This window comes from Aquila chrysaetos, chromosome 5 (assembly GCF_900496995.4).
Source record: "Aquila chrysaetos chrysaetos chromosome 5, bAquChr1.4, whole genome shotgun sequence".
Lineage (NCBI taxonomy): Eukaryota > Metazoa > Chordata > Aves > Accipitriformes > Accipitridae > Aquila > Aquila chrysaetos.
The window spans coordinates 64,309,435-64,326,953 of record NC_044008.1 but is presented as its reverse complement, the minus strand read 5'-3'; the positions used below and the strand labels follow the sequence as shown (position 1 = coordinate 64,326,953).

The 17,519-nt window shown below is 38.7% G+C and overlaps 1 protein-coding gene across 4 annotated transcripts in view; it reads left to right on the top strand.

Moving 5' to 3' along the window:
• MYH10 (myosin heavy chain 10) overlaps positions 1–17,519 on the top strand; it is a 105,335-nt gene that overhangs the window by 42,889 nt on the left and 44,927 nt on the right. For 2 of the 4 annotated variants that reach the window (XM_041123246.1, XM_030012962.1), the window contains exons 5-6: positions 8,005–8,107; positions 14,269–14,298. In XM_041123246.1, coding sequence (XP_040979180.1) covers positions 8,005–8,107; positions 14,269–14,298 — 133 coding nt within the window. The remainder of the gene's footprint in view (positions 1–8,004; positions 8,108–14,268; positions 14,299–17,519) is intronic. The other 2 variants (XM_041123247.1, XM_030012963.1) reach the window with 1 other exon arrangement.

Here is a 17,519-nt window from a genome sequence, read left to right as displayed (position 1 = left end):
GGTGCTATTTCAAGCCTTTGGGTTTGGTTTCAGTTCTTCTGTTCTTCCTCTTCAAAGACCATCTCTGCACTTTTCCAGGTGCCTGCCTTTGTTTGGTTCTATTAATGAATGTGTGATCCATTCATACTTACCTTGGAAAACCTTTAAACACTTGTCTTCAATTTTGTTATTACGTCATCTGCAGGATGACCTTAAGCTTTTGATCCTTCTGGACTCAATAGATAACTGAATCCTGATTTATATCTGGTACATATGGTATTTTTGACCCTAGGCATGAAAGTGTGCAACTTAAAGCTGAGGCTGTTTCATTGTCTTCACCTGTCCATTGGAATTGGAAATACCAATCTGTTTCCCTGGAAAGGCCTGCAGTTACCTTCATGCAGTCACTATTCTAGTAAATAGCTAGCTGTGTCCAGACATGTCATGAAACTGCAAGGGTGTTATTTAGTGTATTTTCTAACCTAGTTAAGCCACTTTTGTAGCTACATTAAAGAATGTCTTATCTTGGATATTACATAGACACTTGGAGATTTGTTCACACTTTGTCTCAGGAATAACAGTGCCTAATGATCCAGGTTGGTTCAGCATTTGGTAGAGACTAGTCATTGTTTGCATGACAGGACAGCATGCAGGCAGTATTCCTGTTGAGGTATGCAGGTGGATCTTCTTGAGGAATACAGTTTGCTGAGAATTATCTCGATTATTTTTTTTCCCCCCTCAAAGAGAATTGTGCTGAAGAATAATCTGTATTCCATTGAAATGCTGCAGATAACAGGCATTCATCTCAATGCACCGTGTGGAGTGGGTTAGCCTTGGTGGATGGTTCTCCAAGCATGCCTCTCATCACATCTCATTATTTTGAAGGTAGTGGGATTACCTGTAGGTTTCCTGTCTCAACTTCATCACCTGCTGATGTTCCATGAGGAGTTTTGCATGAACTGGTGATCTTAAAGTTAGTAGTATTTTTTCAAAGTCAAACTTAATACCAGGAGGGGGAGGGGAAAAACCACTGCCGTGTTCTCTGGATGCTTGTCTCCGCAGAACCTCTTGTCCTTCACCTAACATGGAAGCTGGTTCTTCAGGAGGGTATTACTAGGATTGCTAGCTGATGTGGCTGTCATTCAGTTCTCCAATCCAGATGTGATGACATAGATGACTTCCTGCTCTTGCTGTAGAAATAAGAGTTTTCTCTGAACATGACATGGTGTGCCGTCTTCCTCTCTTTTTGTTACCTTCTGTTCTGTTCCCTTTCCACTTCCCATCTTCTAGGGAACCAAGTATAGACAATTGCGTTGCTGTGGATACTAGTCTACAGGGCTTTATTCTGAGTTAGTAGCATATGATGTTATAGATATTTATGCACGGACTTCCTTTCTTCTGGTGTCTTTCATTTGTTTCATTGTGGCCCCCCCTTTCCCCCAGCCACATCTGTTCTTGTAAATTGGTTTGTATTTGAGCCCCAGGGACAGAGTTTGTGGGAGAAACTTTTTGATGAAATTACTTATTATAGAGAGGCTTTTCTCCAAGTGAAACAAAAGTCACTTTCCCATGTCCAGAAGGACTCTACCTGCTCCATGGTATAACCCTGATTTCCTCAGGTAGTAGTGATGTGATTTCTTATGTGTCCTTTGGCCTTTCACCAACTGAAAAACCCAAATATGTGCACAGGCACATACACCTGCAGTTCCTGACTCCATTGGACGATTTATCAGACACTGGTGAAAGCCAGATTATTGCCTGGTTAATGATGAGATGGGAGGAGCTGCACAAACAATAATGGTGATAATTTCTTTTTAGCTTTGAAGTTGGATGGTTTAATCTTGGGATGCTAACCACTAACAAATTGTTAGTAAGGTTGCTTAAACTCTCTGTTGCTTTGTAGTTTACTTCATCAAGCTTTCCAATAAAAAGCAAACAAGCAATCCCCAAAACCAGCACTTCTCTGGGAAGCTAGACTTAACTAGCTTCCATCTAATCACTCCCCCTTGACTGGAGTACAAATGAAAATTTATTTAGGATCTTCTGTCTGTAAATTCTTAGTTTGCTGAAAAGAAAGGAAAATATATCTAGTTCCAGCAACTTCTTGTTCCTGCTAGCTTCTAAGTACATTATCAGCCCGTATTAACCCAGCATCCATAAGAAATCAATTACAGAAAAGTGGTGCTTTGTGATGCGCAAGTACCTCACTGCACACTTTTTCATTTCTGTAAGATGTGAAGTTGTAATGAACAGCTTTGCAGGCTTTTTTTTCTTTGAGAAGCTGCAGCTGCTGACATTTTGCTAAGTTTTGTTGTTTCTCTTTGATTATTGCTGTCTGTTAATGTTAAATGGGCATGCCAGGCTGTGGGAAGCTGATGACCAAGATGAAGAAATTTCTGTTGTGGTATACTAGGAATCTGACAAATACTCAAACCTTTTCTGGCTTTGTTGTCTTTAGCTGCAAGGCAACTTTTGGAAAGTCAAATATGACAATGTGCTGCACTGTACTTTAAGCTAGTATGGTCTAAATTGGAGAGTCTTACCACAAGCTTATGGTATTCTCAAACTGAGACCCGGCTTGATAAACAGTCATTTAGCAGATGCTTGCAGCCGTACAAGGATATCTAATCTGAATTGGCTTCAGTAGGAGTGGTGGGGTGTGGAGGGAATAGAGGCTGCTTATTAAAGGACAACAGCAGCAAATACCAAGCATTTTTCTATACAACCTCTGGCTAGAGTCCAGCTTGTAACATTCCCTAGACAACTGGTGTTGAGATGATGTGAAGCATCTAGAGAGAAATGAAGGAGCTATAAAGCAGCCTTGTAAATAGTAAAGCCAATTAGTGACTCTTCTGCGCTAGTCCAAACTATCAGTTATTTCGTTTCAGAAAATTAGCCAGGTGATTAAGACATCCTTTTAATTACAGGCCTTGACTGTAAATATCTGTTAATTTGTAACTGGCAGAAGATGTGCTCAGTTGTGTCTGAGAATAAGTGTGTCTTCTGTTCTTTGCAACTGCTGTTGTGAGGACAAAAGATCATTGTTGGGGCTCTTACTTATGCAGTTACTTTCTCCTAGAAACAATTTAAGAGCATACTTCCATGTTTTGGTGCCTTATGTAAGTGGCTGCTTTGTATGAAATGAGGCACTGCTGTCCATGGGACCTGTGAGCGGTGGGTCAGGATTCCTGTGTCTTGTGAAATCGGGCACTGAGGAGAACTTGCCCAGGTGTCAAGGTGGTGGTGCCACTTCTTTGCAGAAGGACCTTCTGCTTCCAGATGAACTTCTCATCCCAGAGCTTGCTGCTGATCAGGAATGATAGAAATAGACTGAAACTCCTAGGGCAGAGGAAAGGTTAGAGTGATCCAGGCTCCCAGCATGGAAAATACTGGCTTGTTTGGTTAGTTTTTCAGTAATTTAAGTCACAGAGATAATCTATAATGGAATAGATGACACTAACTGCATTTGACCATCCTAATAGATTCCAGATGCTTATCTTCACAAATATTGTTAGTTTCCAGTAGACTTTGTGCACAGGTAGTAAGATGAAGAAAAGTCTGCCTTTGAATTTCAAAGTTTTCCTTGTATGTGTGGTTTTGTGCCCTTCTTTCTTGTGTGACTCGCGGCACTACACTTTATGTCCTGCATAGGCCCTGATCTGCTAGTGAAATTAATAGTTAGCTGGGTGGTGGTAGAAGGGTGCTAGTCCTTGCAGTGGGACTTCAGTAGGCAACTTTAAACTAATTTGATTTCCCTAAAATCCAGAAACTCATTTGCCAGTTCAGGAAGAGGTGGTGGTGTTGCCTTGTCCTGCTGTGCTGAGTGCTGTAACTGTCACAAGATGTGTAGATGCTTCAAACCTGCTTGACAGTGAGAAAAGCAACTGTTTCACTACTGTTTTCCTTTAGAATAGTGTTTCCCCTTAGAATAGGTCTTTCCCAGACAGGCATTTGCCCTGTTGATGGAATAATAACTGCCATTATAAGTGGGCTGAATAGGAAGAACACACTGCTCTCCTGGAAGTCAGATGGCCGGCTTCCTGCTTGTTGCCTGTTTGCTTTATGACCTGGGAGTCATCTCCCATTATGTTTGTTTTGCCTGTTTTCTAGATGGCAATCTGTTCAGCAGCAGAAGTGCCTTTTACTTCTGTGCAAGACATGGGCTCAAGTTGCTCAGGGGAAAAAAACCTGCAGCTGGTTGAGAAGTCAGTCACTAATTTTTGCTAACCAAATTGTAACTGAGATAAATTTGCTGGAAGAGTACTTTCCTTTACTGAAAATGACACTATAGCTTTGCATGCAATGAATTTAAAACCATGTAAAAACTTTAAAGTGCTCATGCTAGCTAAGCTTTTCCTATTTTAAATGTGCTTGAAGCTGCTTCAAAGTAGAACCTTTGCTGCTCTAGGGAAAAAGCACTTTAACTCTAGATACTGCATGAATTTACCAGCGACTGTCGGACTTTCTTTGACCTGCCTCTGTAACATAGTTTGTAAGGGAGAGATCCTTCAGTTAATTGATGGAATAACCTTATAACTCCAATTTGAGGCTATTGCTACAGATGGTTTGCTTACTTGGATGCACTGCTTGGCATAGCCCATGGCTGGAGTTGGTAATAGTATTTCAATTCAGTCTCATAAGGCTTTGTTTCTACTAGTAGTGGAATTGAGACTGAAATAAAGAAGGTGAAATTATGACCCTGCTGAAGTCATTAGCAAAGCTGCCATTGACTGAAGTAAGGCTAGGATCTCTGCCAAGGGTTTTAGTTGTTTAATTTATGGTAACATATTAATTGAGTTGTATTAAAACAAGGTTTTGAAAAAGTTAATCTTTAGCTTCATGATACCATCTCCATTCCATAAATATTGTACACAGTGTTACTAAAAGTTTACCTTTTTTGGGCAGGTTGATAGAGGTAGAAGATTTTAATTTATTTTTATAATCTGTGTGTTTGCACTCCTGGGAAAGAACTAAAGTATGCAGTTGTCATTATTTCTATAAATGAAAAGGACTTTATCCTAAATCTTCTAATTCTTTTATACTATAAGGCAGCAAAGCTATCTAACACTGTATCCTGCAGGAAATACTTGGCATACTTGTAAGCTCCAGGGAGAGGAGAACTAGGATGATAACATCCATTAGTGTTGCTTTTGAATGAGAACTTGCATAAAGACTTTCTCTAAAAAAAACCCACCACTATTAGATTTAAAGGCTTTTTAGCAAAAGGAATGTATTGCAAGCTTTTGACCTTCCTGTGCTGTATAAAGCTTTACTGGTGTGTATGCCAGAAAAGCCTGTTGATTAGTAGGCTCTTCTAAAAGTCTGTGCTGCCCTTTTAGAAAGTTGACATCTGGACTGTATTTATTGTACTATTTTTCTCTTCACTGGATGTGTCAGAGTAGATTTTCCTCCTTTAAAATTTAATAAACTTTGTTTCTGTAATTTGACAGAAAAGATTATTTATCAAGTTTTAAAGGCACAGCTAACAATGTGTTCCCAAGCTCTGATGACAATAAGAACAAATTGTAATGTATATTTTGCCATACTTCTGTTCTTACTTCTTTTACCTGCTGGAATAGTTTTAGTATTAAGCATATTTTAATACACATCTAGAAACAGGCAAGACTGCTTTTTTTATTGCTTATAGTCATGAATTATGTTAATGTAAACACTACAGTCAAAGGGAGACTAGAAATAAAGACTTCAGAAGCAAGAATTGGCATCTGAGGTCTTTTTTTCTACTTATCAATCTTTGCATTTGTCTTGTATGTGGTGACTCTGGGCCAGGTAGAAATGGGATTTTTCATTAAGAGTCAACATGTGGTGTTCTACTTGTAGTGGTCCCAAAGTACACCAAGTTTGTGTTGCATATTGATGGTATCTTGGCAAAAAGGAGACCCAGTTAGCCATTAGCTAATTCTCGGAGTAATCTTCTTTGTAACCAGCTCTTCAGGTAATGCTTTCCAAGTTTTTTCATGCAATGAGCAAACCTAGCATAATCAACAAGTTTCAAGGGAACTACCCTTTCTAACTCTGGAAAGCTTTGAGTAATTGAGTACAATGATTTCTAATCTTTCATATTCTGTATTATTTTCCAACAGCATTTGTCTTGTGAGGGAAAAATGGAACAAAAATGGTTTTAGACAAGTTGATGTAGTTGCTTCAGAGAAGAAGATGTTATCAATAAAATAGGCTGCCTTTGTTAACCCTCTAGTATTGCAGGCCACAATCTGGTAACTGAGGCTATGATAAGTATACCACAGCTTGTCTGCAGAATAATTTTGTGCGGTGTTTTCAGTTAAAGGTTTTCTCCTTCAAAACCTAGGGGCTGATACTGTTCTGTCATGTCAAACAGGTGAGCTGTTTCACCTGAAGCTGGTACCTAGCTCTTGTAGACTACTCTTCTGTGATGAGTTTGCTAAGCTACTGTGAGTGAGCTGCTTCAGTCCTCATTGCTTCTTGCTCATGGATGGAGAAATGCACATACTGCCATCTCTTAGCAAGAGGTCACCTGTGCTAGTGCAGTTGTCCTGTGGGGTTTCCATGATTTAAGAGGATTGGAAGGTAAGAAGAAATGAGATTGTTTTAGAGTCTGTTCTCTTTGACAATCTGGGGTAATATCCTTTCTGTAGATGCAAAGTTAAAATTTCAAGTGCTATATTGCCTCACTTTTGCAGATGTTAAGTGTAATGTGAGGACAGGGATGCTTCTAAGCTGCCTATCTGATCAAGAAGTGCAGGTCTGAAGGTACTAAGTACCTAAGTAAATGCAGACTAGCTACAAAACTGGCATATGCGGCATGGTGGAGGAAGGTATTTATGAAGACTGCAAAAGAATGTGCTTAATTCCCCCCTGGTAAATTAACATTTCCATTGTTAAGTATCTTAGCTGAGAAATACTCAAGCACACAAAATGTGGACTTCTCATTCTTACAAAATAGTTGGCTTCCAAACTTTAATTTCTGAACAACTGTTGAATGACACAAGTACTTTCACTCTTTTCATGCAAATACCTATAATAAAATCCTTTTTAGCTTCACACACTTCAGAGTTGCTAGTGGTGGTTGTTGGTTCACTTGAAATGGGATCTTTCTCCAGTAGTTTACTGCCATTGAATCATGGCTAAGTTAGACCTGGTAATCCCTTTGATGTGCGGATTTATCTGAAGACCAGACCTTTTTAAAAAGAAAGAAAGAAAAAAAAGCTGTAGTAACATCATTTGTGACTGCAGTGATGTGAACTTGGTCACATTTCCTGCCTAGAATATTGCATATGTAAACCTTGCAATAAATTCTGTCTAAACATGTTCTGCTTTAAATCTGCCTCTATCTTAAAAACGAAATGTGCATTTTCTATCTTTATTGATCTGCGTACTGTACCACTCTGCACTAATAAATTAATTTCTTAATGAATTAATGTAGTCCTGTGGCCATAAATATATTTTTAAACTAGCTAAGAGTCTGTCATAAGCAGCGCAAAGAATCTTTTTGTTTAAAATGTGTTTTACTGTACTTTGAAACTGGCTTCTAAAGATACTGAATGTTTCCATCAACTTGGTAATTCTCATAACCAGCTCCTGGTATATAAAATATATTAAATTGATGCTAAATATAAAACTCTGTGTGTGTATATACACATATATATATATAATGATTTAAAAAAAATATGTATCTGCACTCTGAAAAAACTCTCTCTCTGGCCTTGAGATCAAGGCAGTGGACATGTCTGTTTCTTGTCACTTAAGGTAACAAAGGACTTCAGGCATATAGTCAAAAGTTTTTAATCAAACTAAGGTTATGCATTGTATCAACATCTTAATGTTAAGGAGATCTTTAGGATGAAGAAAGTGTTTTAAACAAATACCTTGTAGTTCCCTGCAACATCAGTGCTTTTGGTTTTAGATGGTTAGTGAAGGTCTGTTGTGTAGTCAAAGCCATAAACGGGATGAAATGAGGTTCGCTATAAACAAAGGATTGATAAGTTGTTGAAAATTAATTTTGAGGAAAATGTCTGAAATGTTTTGCAGAGGTGAATCTGGTGCCGGGAAGACTGAAAACACTAAGAAGGTTATTCAGTACCTTGCTCATGTTGCTTCCTCCCATAAAGGAAGAAAGGACCATAATATTCCTGTAAGTTGGGATATTTTCTCATTTGTTTATTGCTCTTTTTGAAAGCTACCATCTTTGCATTAAAAAACCCCAACTTTTTTATTAAACATAAACTGTAATATAATCCACATAATTTTGTCTCAACCATTATTTTCTCTTTAGTAGTGGCTGAAATGAGCAGTTGCATCAAAATTTCCAGTTAATGTTAGCTGTTTAACTTCTGTTGTGAAATTAAAGGCTTTATGCAAGCATTGTAACTAGAAACAGTATCAAAACTTTTTGATGCAGTAAATCCCAGTTTTCCAAAACCATAATTAACTCGGGCAATTCTTAGTGAATTTAGTTCCTACTAGATGCCGTTTTCAGTACTATATTTGTGAATAGGCTTTCTGTTCTTTCAAAAATTAACTTGTAGATGGGAAAAATCATCAAGCTTAAAAACTGCTGTAGACTTGCTATATCTGGAAGTCAGCAGCTAATAAAAGGCTCAGATTTTATTACATTAGAAACAAGAGAATAGAAACAAGAGAATATACGCTTATGTGGGAGAATCTTGTTTTTTTCGGTAACTTGTCACTAACTCCGATTTATGTAGAACTTTCTTCAGATTTACTGCCAGACTTCAAAATTTGCACTGAATTTTTAGCAATTCTTTGCTTTAGAAAATATGAATGGGTTTGAATATTTGTTGCTATGAGCACTTGGATCTCTTTGCAGTGAAGTATTAATTTAACTTTGCTACAAGCAAGTGTCTTGCTGTAATCAATACTGGCATACGCCTGCCATTCTGCAGTAGTACTACAGGTGTCTCTGGTGGTTGGAAGCTTTCAAACAGTATCAACTGATTCAGCAGCAACAACTTCTGTAATTTCTAGTGCATGGCACTTGACACATTCTTGAATGTCTTAATGTTAAGACTCAAACTCCTGGAAAAACAGGAGGTGCCTTTTGACCAACCTGTGAATTAAAAAAAAAAAAAAAAAAAAAAAAAAAAAAGGCAAGGATTTGAAGTGGGAGAGAAGGAAAGATTGCTGTGCAGGTGGATTTGGAGAAATCTAGTTAAATGTATGGGGAAACTTTAATCTTTGCTCTAATCAAGAGCAAATAATGTGACCCTGTGTGTTGATACTTATTCAAACTGTTGCTGGTTTATCTCTCAGAAAAGATCAAAAATAGTCTTTCTAAGTATTTATTGTGCAGACTGAGTGTGCTGCTGGTTGTGTGCCTATCAGTTGCAGGCCTTAGAAGGAAGTTTCTTATGATTGGAGTGTCAGCAATATTAGGTGTATGTTCATGGCATTGCATTGTGTGTTGGGAGAATATGTGGCTCTGGGGAATGCTGTTTAGAACATCATCAGTCAGAATTGGTTTTCTGTCTAGGTTTTGATTTATGAATATTCTTGGCTTTACTGCTGTGCAGCCTTGAACAAAACCAGCGCTTTCTTCAATTTCTATAGGAGTAAAATTGCCTACAGCTTTTTTGGGGAGAAGGGAACTATGCAGAGAAGGGAATTGTGCGGAGTTTGTACCAAATACTTCTAAATATACTATTGACAACTTTGAATACCTCAGGTTGAAAGAGACTTCTGGAAGCCTCTTGTCCAGCCTCCTTTCAAAATGTGCTTTCCTTCAAAGTTAGACTACATGGCCCAAGACCTTGTGAAGCTGAGTTTTGAAAATCTTGAGAGGTGGAGATTATGCTGCCTCTCTGCGAATCTGTTCCAGTGTTTAACTACTTGAAGCCCTATTTTTGATTGTTTAAAAACTGCTCCGTGTTTGTTTGGCTTTTCTTGTGCTGTGTTTCCATGAGCACTTTATGCCACTACCTTTGCTAAAAGAAGTGCCCCTTTTTGAGCTTTGTCATTGTAACAATCCCTTTGGCCACTCACTGGGCTTGGAGACTGATACAGGCTCAAACTAGTGTTCTTAAAAAGTCCATCTGGCTTTAAATATATCAAGTTTCCTCCATTGTTTATTGCATAGTTGCATAACTGCTATGAAGTGAAGGCGCAGAAAAGAAAGGGGAGAGCTGAGGTGGAAAATGTCAGTGAAGGGAAGGATGAGTTGCTCTTTTTAATGCAGAGTTGGCTAACGCCACTTAAATCACTGGTTGAACTGCAACTTACTTCTCTAGTTACCATTGTGGTCAAATGGGATACTAGTGTTCATCTCAAAACAGTTTTGAAGATGGTTGTTGTAATCAGCTGCTTCATGAACCATTGATGACTGTCATGATGAAGACCGAAAAATTTTTATTCTTTGTAAACCATAGTTTTAGGCATAGTAAGAAGAATCGGGTAGTGTCCTGAATAAAAGTTTGATACTTTGATCATGTACTTCATTCAATGCACTACCATAGTAAGCACTGAATTAAGCATATGTTTATGAAAAATGCAGAATTTTTTGTGCAACCAAAATGGTTGCAAAAGTTTTGAAAATAAAAATGAGTCTTCCTTGTTCTGTAACAATTCATTTTTATTTGTATATTGCAAAAAAAGAATATCTAACATATACACCTAACACTCAAAAGTTAGGAAGTCTTTGAATTGGGGTTACATATGCAGCCCTAATTTTTTCCTGTTTACATATTCGTTAAAGAACTGTAGAGGGCTGGTGGTGATCCATAGTACCCATTTGTACAACCTTTGCATTATCCTGTGCACAGAGAAGATGCTAAATAGGCTTGTTAAAATAGACTGCTAGTCATGGATTTATTTTTATCCATCCTGTTACAAATAATTATCAGTGACATGCATATTACTAAGACTGTTCTGCATGCTGCATGCGTTTTGTTTTTTTTTTTTAGTGGAGCAATTTGTATGCTGATGAATGAATAACTATCTTCCCAGCACTGTTCTGAAGTCTAGGGTTAACTTTGTCTGTTTTGCCTGATGGAGTGCTGTAAAAGTATTATAAACAAATGTAGCCCCCAGTTTGACACCTCAGGCTATGGCCAGAGTAGCGCTGATGTTCTGCCATGTCACAGATGCTCACCAAATACATTCTTCAGCAGTGCTGATTGTGAAATGTTTGGCTTATGCGAGGAGCATCACGTAGGAGCTCTACCCATCCCTTGGACAGCCGCATCACGTTTGGCATTCAGCTTCTTGTTCATGAGACTTTTCTTTCCCAACAGCCCTCTTTCCCAATAGCTAGTGACTGTGTGCCTACAGAGGAGTCCTGCATAGCCCTTGGCATCTCATCCTCAGACAGGGGTCCAGTGGGGAATGGAGTCAATAACACATGGCAACCACAGAGAGTGGAATTACAGCGCTGAACAACCTTAATAGAAGCATTTCCTAATTTTTGAGTGTTTGCATCTGTAGCCCCACTGTCTCATTTCCTGTTTAATCCCAAGGAATGTTAAAGGTATTGTCTTGGGCACTGCGCTAGGAAGTGTGGGTATGTGGTGGTGGTAAAAATGTAGAAGAGGAGCTTTAGTAATTGTAGGACTTGGCAGAGCTAGGTGAGACTAGGGTAGTCCCTTAAATTAGGAATAGAGGCTGGGCTTTCTAGAGCAGAGTAATGGAGAGGAGGGAGAAGTACTTGGCATTGAGTTATAAACATAAGCTTTTCTAAAGACTGAAGGTGGGATGAAAGTGAGCCTGAATGCTTGTCTGTAGTGTGCTTGATTGAGAGTCAGAACTGATCCTAGTTGGCGTGTAGCAAGGGAGAGAAGATGGAAGATATCTGTTGTAAATAACTGAAAGCCTTAGCTTCACATCCAACAAATTTGAGCTCTAAAGAATTTGGGGGGTTGGGGTGCTAGTGTTAAGAACTTTGCTGGTAAATCTGAATATTTTTCCTGCACCAAGCATATTGTGCTTTATTCAGTTGTTAACCATGCCATGCGTGGACCAGCTTTATAATGACAACCATTGTGCTTTAGCTTGGGCATCTCAGACTAAAGCTGACCCACACTGGTATCTGCTGGTCTGGTAAACTATCCCATGCTCCTAGGCCATACAAAGGAGCCTCTCTCACCTTTACTCTCAATTATTCTTCTGTAGGCTCAGGAGGTTGTGGAGAAAGGGATATTTAGAATCAAAGGAGAGGAAGAGAACAAGGACAAGTAATTGGTGAGTGTGGGGAGGAGACTGATGTGTCTAGAGAGGATTTTGAACAGGTTGAGCAGGGAGGGTAGGGAAGAAAAGGAGAGTTCTAAACTGCTTAGCTTTGTGGCTCATCTCTCCCCTGTGTACTAAGTGAGGTAGAAATGAGAGAAAAGAACAATGAAATAGTGTTGTTAATGGATGTGTTAGAAAGTTGCTTTAATATGGTTAAGAAGTGAATCTTAATTCTGACTCTTGGGTTCTGCTTTAGTTTACAAACTTTGTGGTTTTGGATGGGGAGGGAAGACAGTGCAAAATACAGAAATAATTAAAAATAATTAAAAAAAAATTGCATACATGGCTTTCAAAAGAAGGAAGAGTGCTGGTTGTCACTTACTGCCCAGGGATTGCCATGAACTTGCATGTTCTACAGGCTGCCTGAGGTTGGGGGGTGCTCTTAGCTGTACTTGTAGACTATGGAAATACCTGGACCACTGTTCATGGTCCAATACATGAAATCAGCAGATGTTTTCAATCATGCTGGTATGTGAAGTAGTTAAGTTCTATAAAGAACTGCATCCATCTACCACTGCTGTCTCCACTTCCAGTCATCCTGGTACTATGTACCTCTAGTTCAGATGAACAGATTAGACTTTTATTCACTTCCTCTCTCCCCAAAGCCTTCCCACCCTAAACCCCCTCTTATTTCGCTACAATCCAGCTTTCATGGTGGTGCCATTTTAAGCTTCAGAAATAATTACTGGTACTTTCAGGTTAATGATTCCTTTCACTAACTGCATTGGCCTTTGTAGCTAAAAAGTGAAATTATTTGTTTTATTCACTTCGAAAGAAACATAATTGGGTTTGAAGTACAGGATCTTAGGTAGGCTTGCTCAGGCTAAAGTTCCCCTTAGTGAGGATTTCCCAGATGGGCTTTAAACGCCCTCATTTAAACACAGGGAAGTTACATGTGTCTGATTATGCTTGGTTCTGTTTCTACTGAGGACAGAAATGGACACCCCAAGAGATTAGTTGATCTTGTCTTAAGATAAGCAAATGAAATGTCTCCTAGGTCTACCTATCCTTCTCCAGTGATTACAGAAGGAAGGGTAGCTTCATGCTGAAACAGCTAACATTTTTTTAGATGCCCGAGTTGTTTTCCGAGTAGGTATGATGCTGCTTTGCAAAATTCACATCACTTTAGCTGAATAAGCCAAACCTTTGCCAGCTGCTCTGCAGACCTCTGTCAAAATCTGTTATTCTGCACTAAAACAGTGCTAGTTGTTTAAAATAATAGATATAAATGGAGGAAGCGTGCATCTGGCTTGGTATGAAAATTTTTTGGTGTGTGTGTTTCACCACAATATTTTCCCCCTAAGCTCTCTGATGTGAAGCTCAAGATTATTAAAGTTGCAGACTGAGCCAAGGAAATAATAATGAAATAGAAAATTTCTGCATTTCTGCAGAAACTGTGTGAATTCTAATTTTGAGGGGTTTTTGTTTAACTTTATTACATTCATTTTCCTTTTACCCTTCTTCCTGACAAAATTTGAAGGTCTTCCAGTTTGTTAAAATTTTACTGCTTCTCATGTGGATGATCATTCTTGAAAGAAAGAAACAAAGCTTTTGTCTTGATTGCAGGTTTGCATTTCTTAAATACTTGAAGTACAGTGCAAAAACAAAACCCCAAACTCCTCAAGTATTGTTTTCCTGTTGGTTCTTTCATAACCTTTTTTTATTTTTGAAGAATAATGGTCATCTTATCCATACAAAACCACTTTGCAGTGACTAAGGCTGTAGAGAAAGTTGCCTGGTGTTGTGGGTTTATTTTTTGTTATTGTTTGGGAAAACTGTGGAAAGCAGTGCACAACTAATTAAACTGTTGCCCTTTTTCCTTGCTGCTCAAGGTCCAGCTGTCATCTTGAGTTTTATTTGGAATTAGTCCTTTGCATAAACACAAGTTTTAGTATTTTGCGCATGCAAATAACTTTTCTAAAATTAATTTGAACAGTTTCTATGAAGTGAGTATATAGTTAACCTAAACCTACTGACATTTAATAATTTGGGATGTAACTTGCAGCTGGAATGCTTGCTTGCTAACATATGCATTTGTTTGTTTGCAATGAACAGCCCGAATCACCTAAACCCGTGAAACATCAGGCAAGTGTTTTTCTTTATGCTTTTAAAGTTATGCAGGCGAACTGATATATATTCTTCTATTTTCTGTCAATTTGTATTTATAACATATGGGAAATCTTGTAGAGGTATACAGCTAATAGTAAACTTTAAATATTAACTGGCTTTGAGAGAGTGGACTAGCAAACAGCTTACTAGTTCCTCAGCATTGCAAAGCACTTCTCACCATTGTAAAGTGGTGTTACTCTGTCCTGAAGCAAGAGGTTCACCCTCTCTCTGGCTGACCCTCCAATATGCTGAGACAGTGCAGAACACTTTTAATATTGAAGTACTAAATAAGAGGTGGATTAATGGAAACTACAAAATTCTTTTGATTAACATACTGTTTTGTCTGAATATTTTATAGCTTCTCAGATAACCTGAAATCAAGTGTTTCCCCTGACTTTCTAGGATAAGTGGTGTGAGCGACGTGGTATCACTTGAGTGTTGCTGCCTGAATTAATGTTTCCTCATTTGAGCTTCAGCTGCTCTTATTCCTCAGGTTGGCTGGAGCTGCCATGCAGATAATGCTGCCTGTTTCCTGGTCCCCTAATCCCTGTCTTCCCGTGGGCAGCAGTAGTTGGTCTGTTCTAGACTGCCTTCTTGTATGAGAGTAGGAGTTGCATTATTCCTACTACTTGTGAAGGAGCATAAAGAGGAGGGTTAGGTGGAAGTTGAGGGTAAGACTGTGGAAAAAGATAAACAATTGCTGCCACGTGTTTTGCAAGATAAATGCTCCACTCTCTAACCCGAGATGGTAAGTGATGCCTTTGTCATGGGCACGAGTTTTTTAATAAAGAAAAAGCTTTGCAACAGCTCCCTACGGTGTAACCAAGGCTTGGTAACTGAAGAAGCTACCATGAGTTAGTTTAGCCGATCGTATTCTTTCCCTTACATTTTTCTGAAAGCTGACTGTAGTGCAACTTAAACTGTAGTGGGAAGCAAAATAATGAAAGAAACTTCAAGTTAGGTCTGGTATGTTGGAAGCAAAAAGAAATCACATGGACAGCTGTGATGCCTTTGCTAGTGTGTGGTAATTTGTTAAACCTCTGTAACCCAATCATGCGTCTGAGCCCACGGTCTCATTTTCAGAAGTTACAGACATTCTTAGTTTTTAACTTAATCTTCCCTCCTTGCAAACCTCTGTCAATTCTAAGGGTTTTTACTAAAATATTTCTCTGTTCCAAAAATAGACGGAGCAGTGTTTAGTTTAACCCTCCTTTTGCTTCTAGTTAGCATGTCAGGGTTGAAATAAACTGTTTGTTGGCAAACATTTTAAATGTATCAGTGGAAACAAGCTAATCCAGAAGTGTTGATATTGCGTAAACCATAATCATTAACATTTCTGTTTCAATGTCATTTTGAACTACAGAGTGGATCCCTGTTGTATGTGAGTAGCATGTAATTTTCCCTGCCTCACCCAGGCTTCACGACGAACCAAATCACTGGGATGCTGGTCTTTCTGAAACTGAGACAATAACCCGTCCTTATCTTAATGTTGACCTGCATGAAATATTGCATGACTTCACTTTTTCCACAATACTGCGATACTGCTTTTTCCAAGTTCTGTTTAGATGACTATGCAGGAGATATGCCGATAGGCCAATTTACACTCTTTCCCAAACACTGAACACTTCTAAAAAAGAGAATTGGTTTTTGGCTGTAAAGCAGTCCATCTAAAGGAAAGCTACTAAATCAGAAGCAGTTTAACATAGTGTGAGAGGTTTGCTGTTTCTTAGTGATGGCTATGACAAGTCTACTTGCCAAGTGCAAACCACAGAGGCTGGCTAGGCTGTGAGCACTCTGTCTGTTCTCATGGCTTTCACCCACATCTGAGGACCCAACTGAATGTTTTCTTCAAATCCTCAGACATGATCGTAAAAATGAGCTACTAAGAACTTTTTGCATTCAGTTGGAGAACTTGAGTAAAATTATTTTACGATGCATTGCAGAAGTTCCTCTGCACAAAACCAAATTAAGGTTGTGGAACACAGAAGCACTTCAAAGCATGGACGAAGCGTGCCTGCAGTGAGATGCTTTCAAGTGGCACAGTGATGTTCTGTGGAGAAGTCAAATTTTGAAGTCAGTGTGCTTTCTTTTCCAGAATAGCTAGAACTTGAAATGTAAGCTGTGACATGCTTGCTGCGTTTAATATACGTAATGTGGTTTATTTCAAGCTGTGTACAGCATGGTAAGCAAGCTTCTCATTTTTATACTTGGTGTCTTAGCAGGAGCTGACAGCATGGTTGGGAGAGGGGAATGGGAGGAATGGTGTAAGCAAATGCTTTCCCACTAACTGATACGTTTACATAGGAAACTTTCAGAATATAAATCACAGATGTGCATATAGTGGTTATAACAGGGATCTAGTTTTTCTCCAATTGTGGATTTTTTTGTCAACTTAAAAGCGCTCATGAGAACTGTAATATTGGCAGACCTAACATATAGTGCATAGGAACTGTGGCCTGAGTAGTTTTAGTGTGCTCTAGGCTGACTCGCACATTTATTTCTTCTTTAGTCACTTCAGAATTCAGAGTATATGTAGTCCCAAAGGGAATATATTCAGAAGTAAACAAGTTTTGAGCAGATAACTTGAGGTCACATTAAAGAATGAGCAGCCATTCGTTTCCAGGAGGACTTGACATACATTTCAGTATACAAATAAAAGCCTCATTTAGGTGTTAACTAGTGAATTTTAAAAACTCCTGTGTAAGAATTTACCTCATGGGTAAAGCCTTAAGAGACTTACATTTCCCATTCTTTGATGCTCAGTCTGGGACCTTTATTCATTTATACTATAACTAATTGGAAAAAGCAGGTTTGTGAACACAAATGTCAGTTCTTGAGACTACATTCCAGACAGCTTCACTTTTTTTTTTTTAAACCATCCTTCAGAGCAGGAAGACAATATCATATTTTTCTGTGTACATACATGTCTCCTGGGCTCATGGAAGCAGCACAGACTTTTTTTTGTTACCAGACCTCCTCATGGACAGCAATTGTAAAAGCTGTTGTGCAGTTTCCTTAAGATAAGTACTTTAATTTCTACATCCATTGGCTTGAACTTAAGCGTTTAAAAAATGCATTAAACATACTGAGCAATGTTGGCTGAATTGAGCAAGTTGAAAATGATCTTTGTATTTGGTGTTGCTCAGTTCCCACTATGCCATTCTGGCATGCTTCTCGGGTGCATTCAGGTCGGAGAT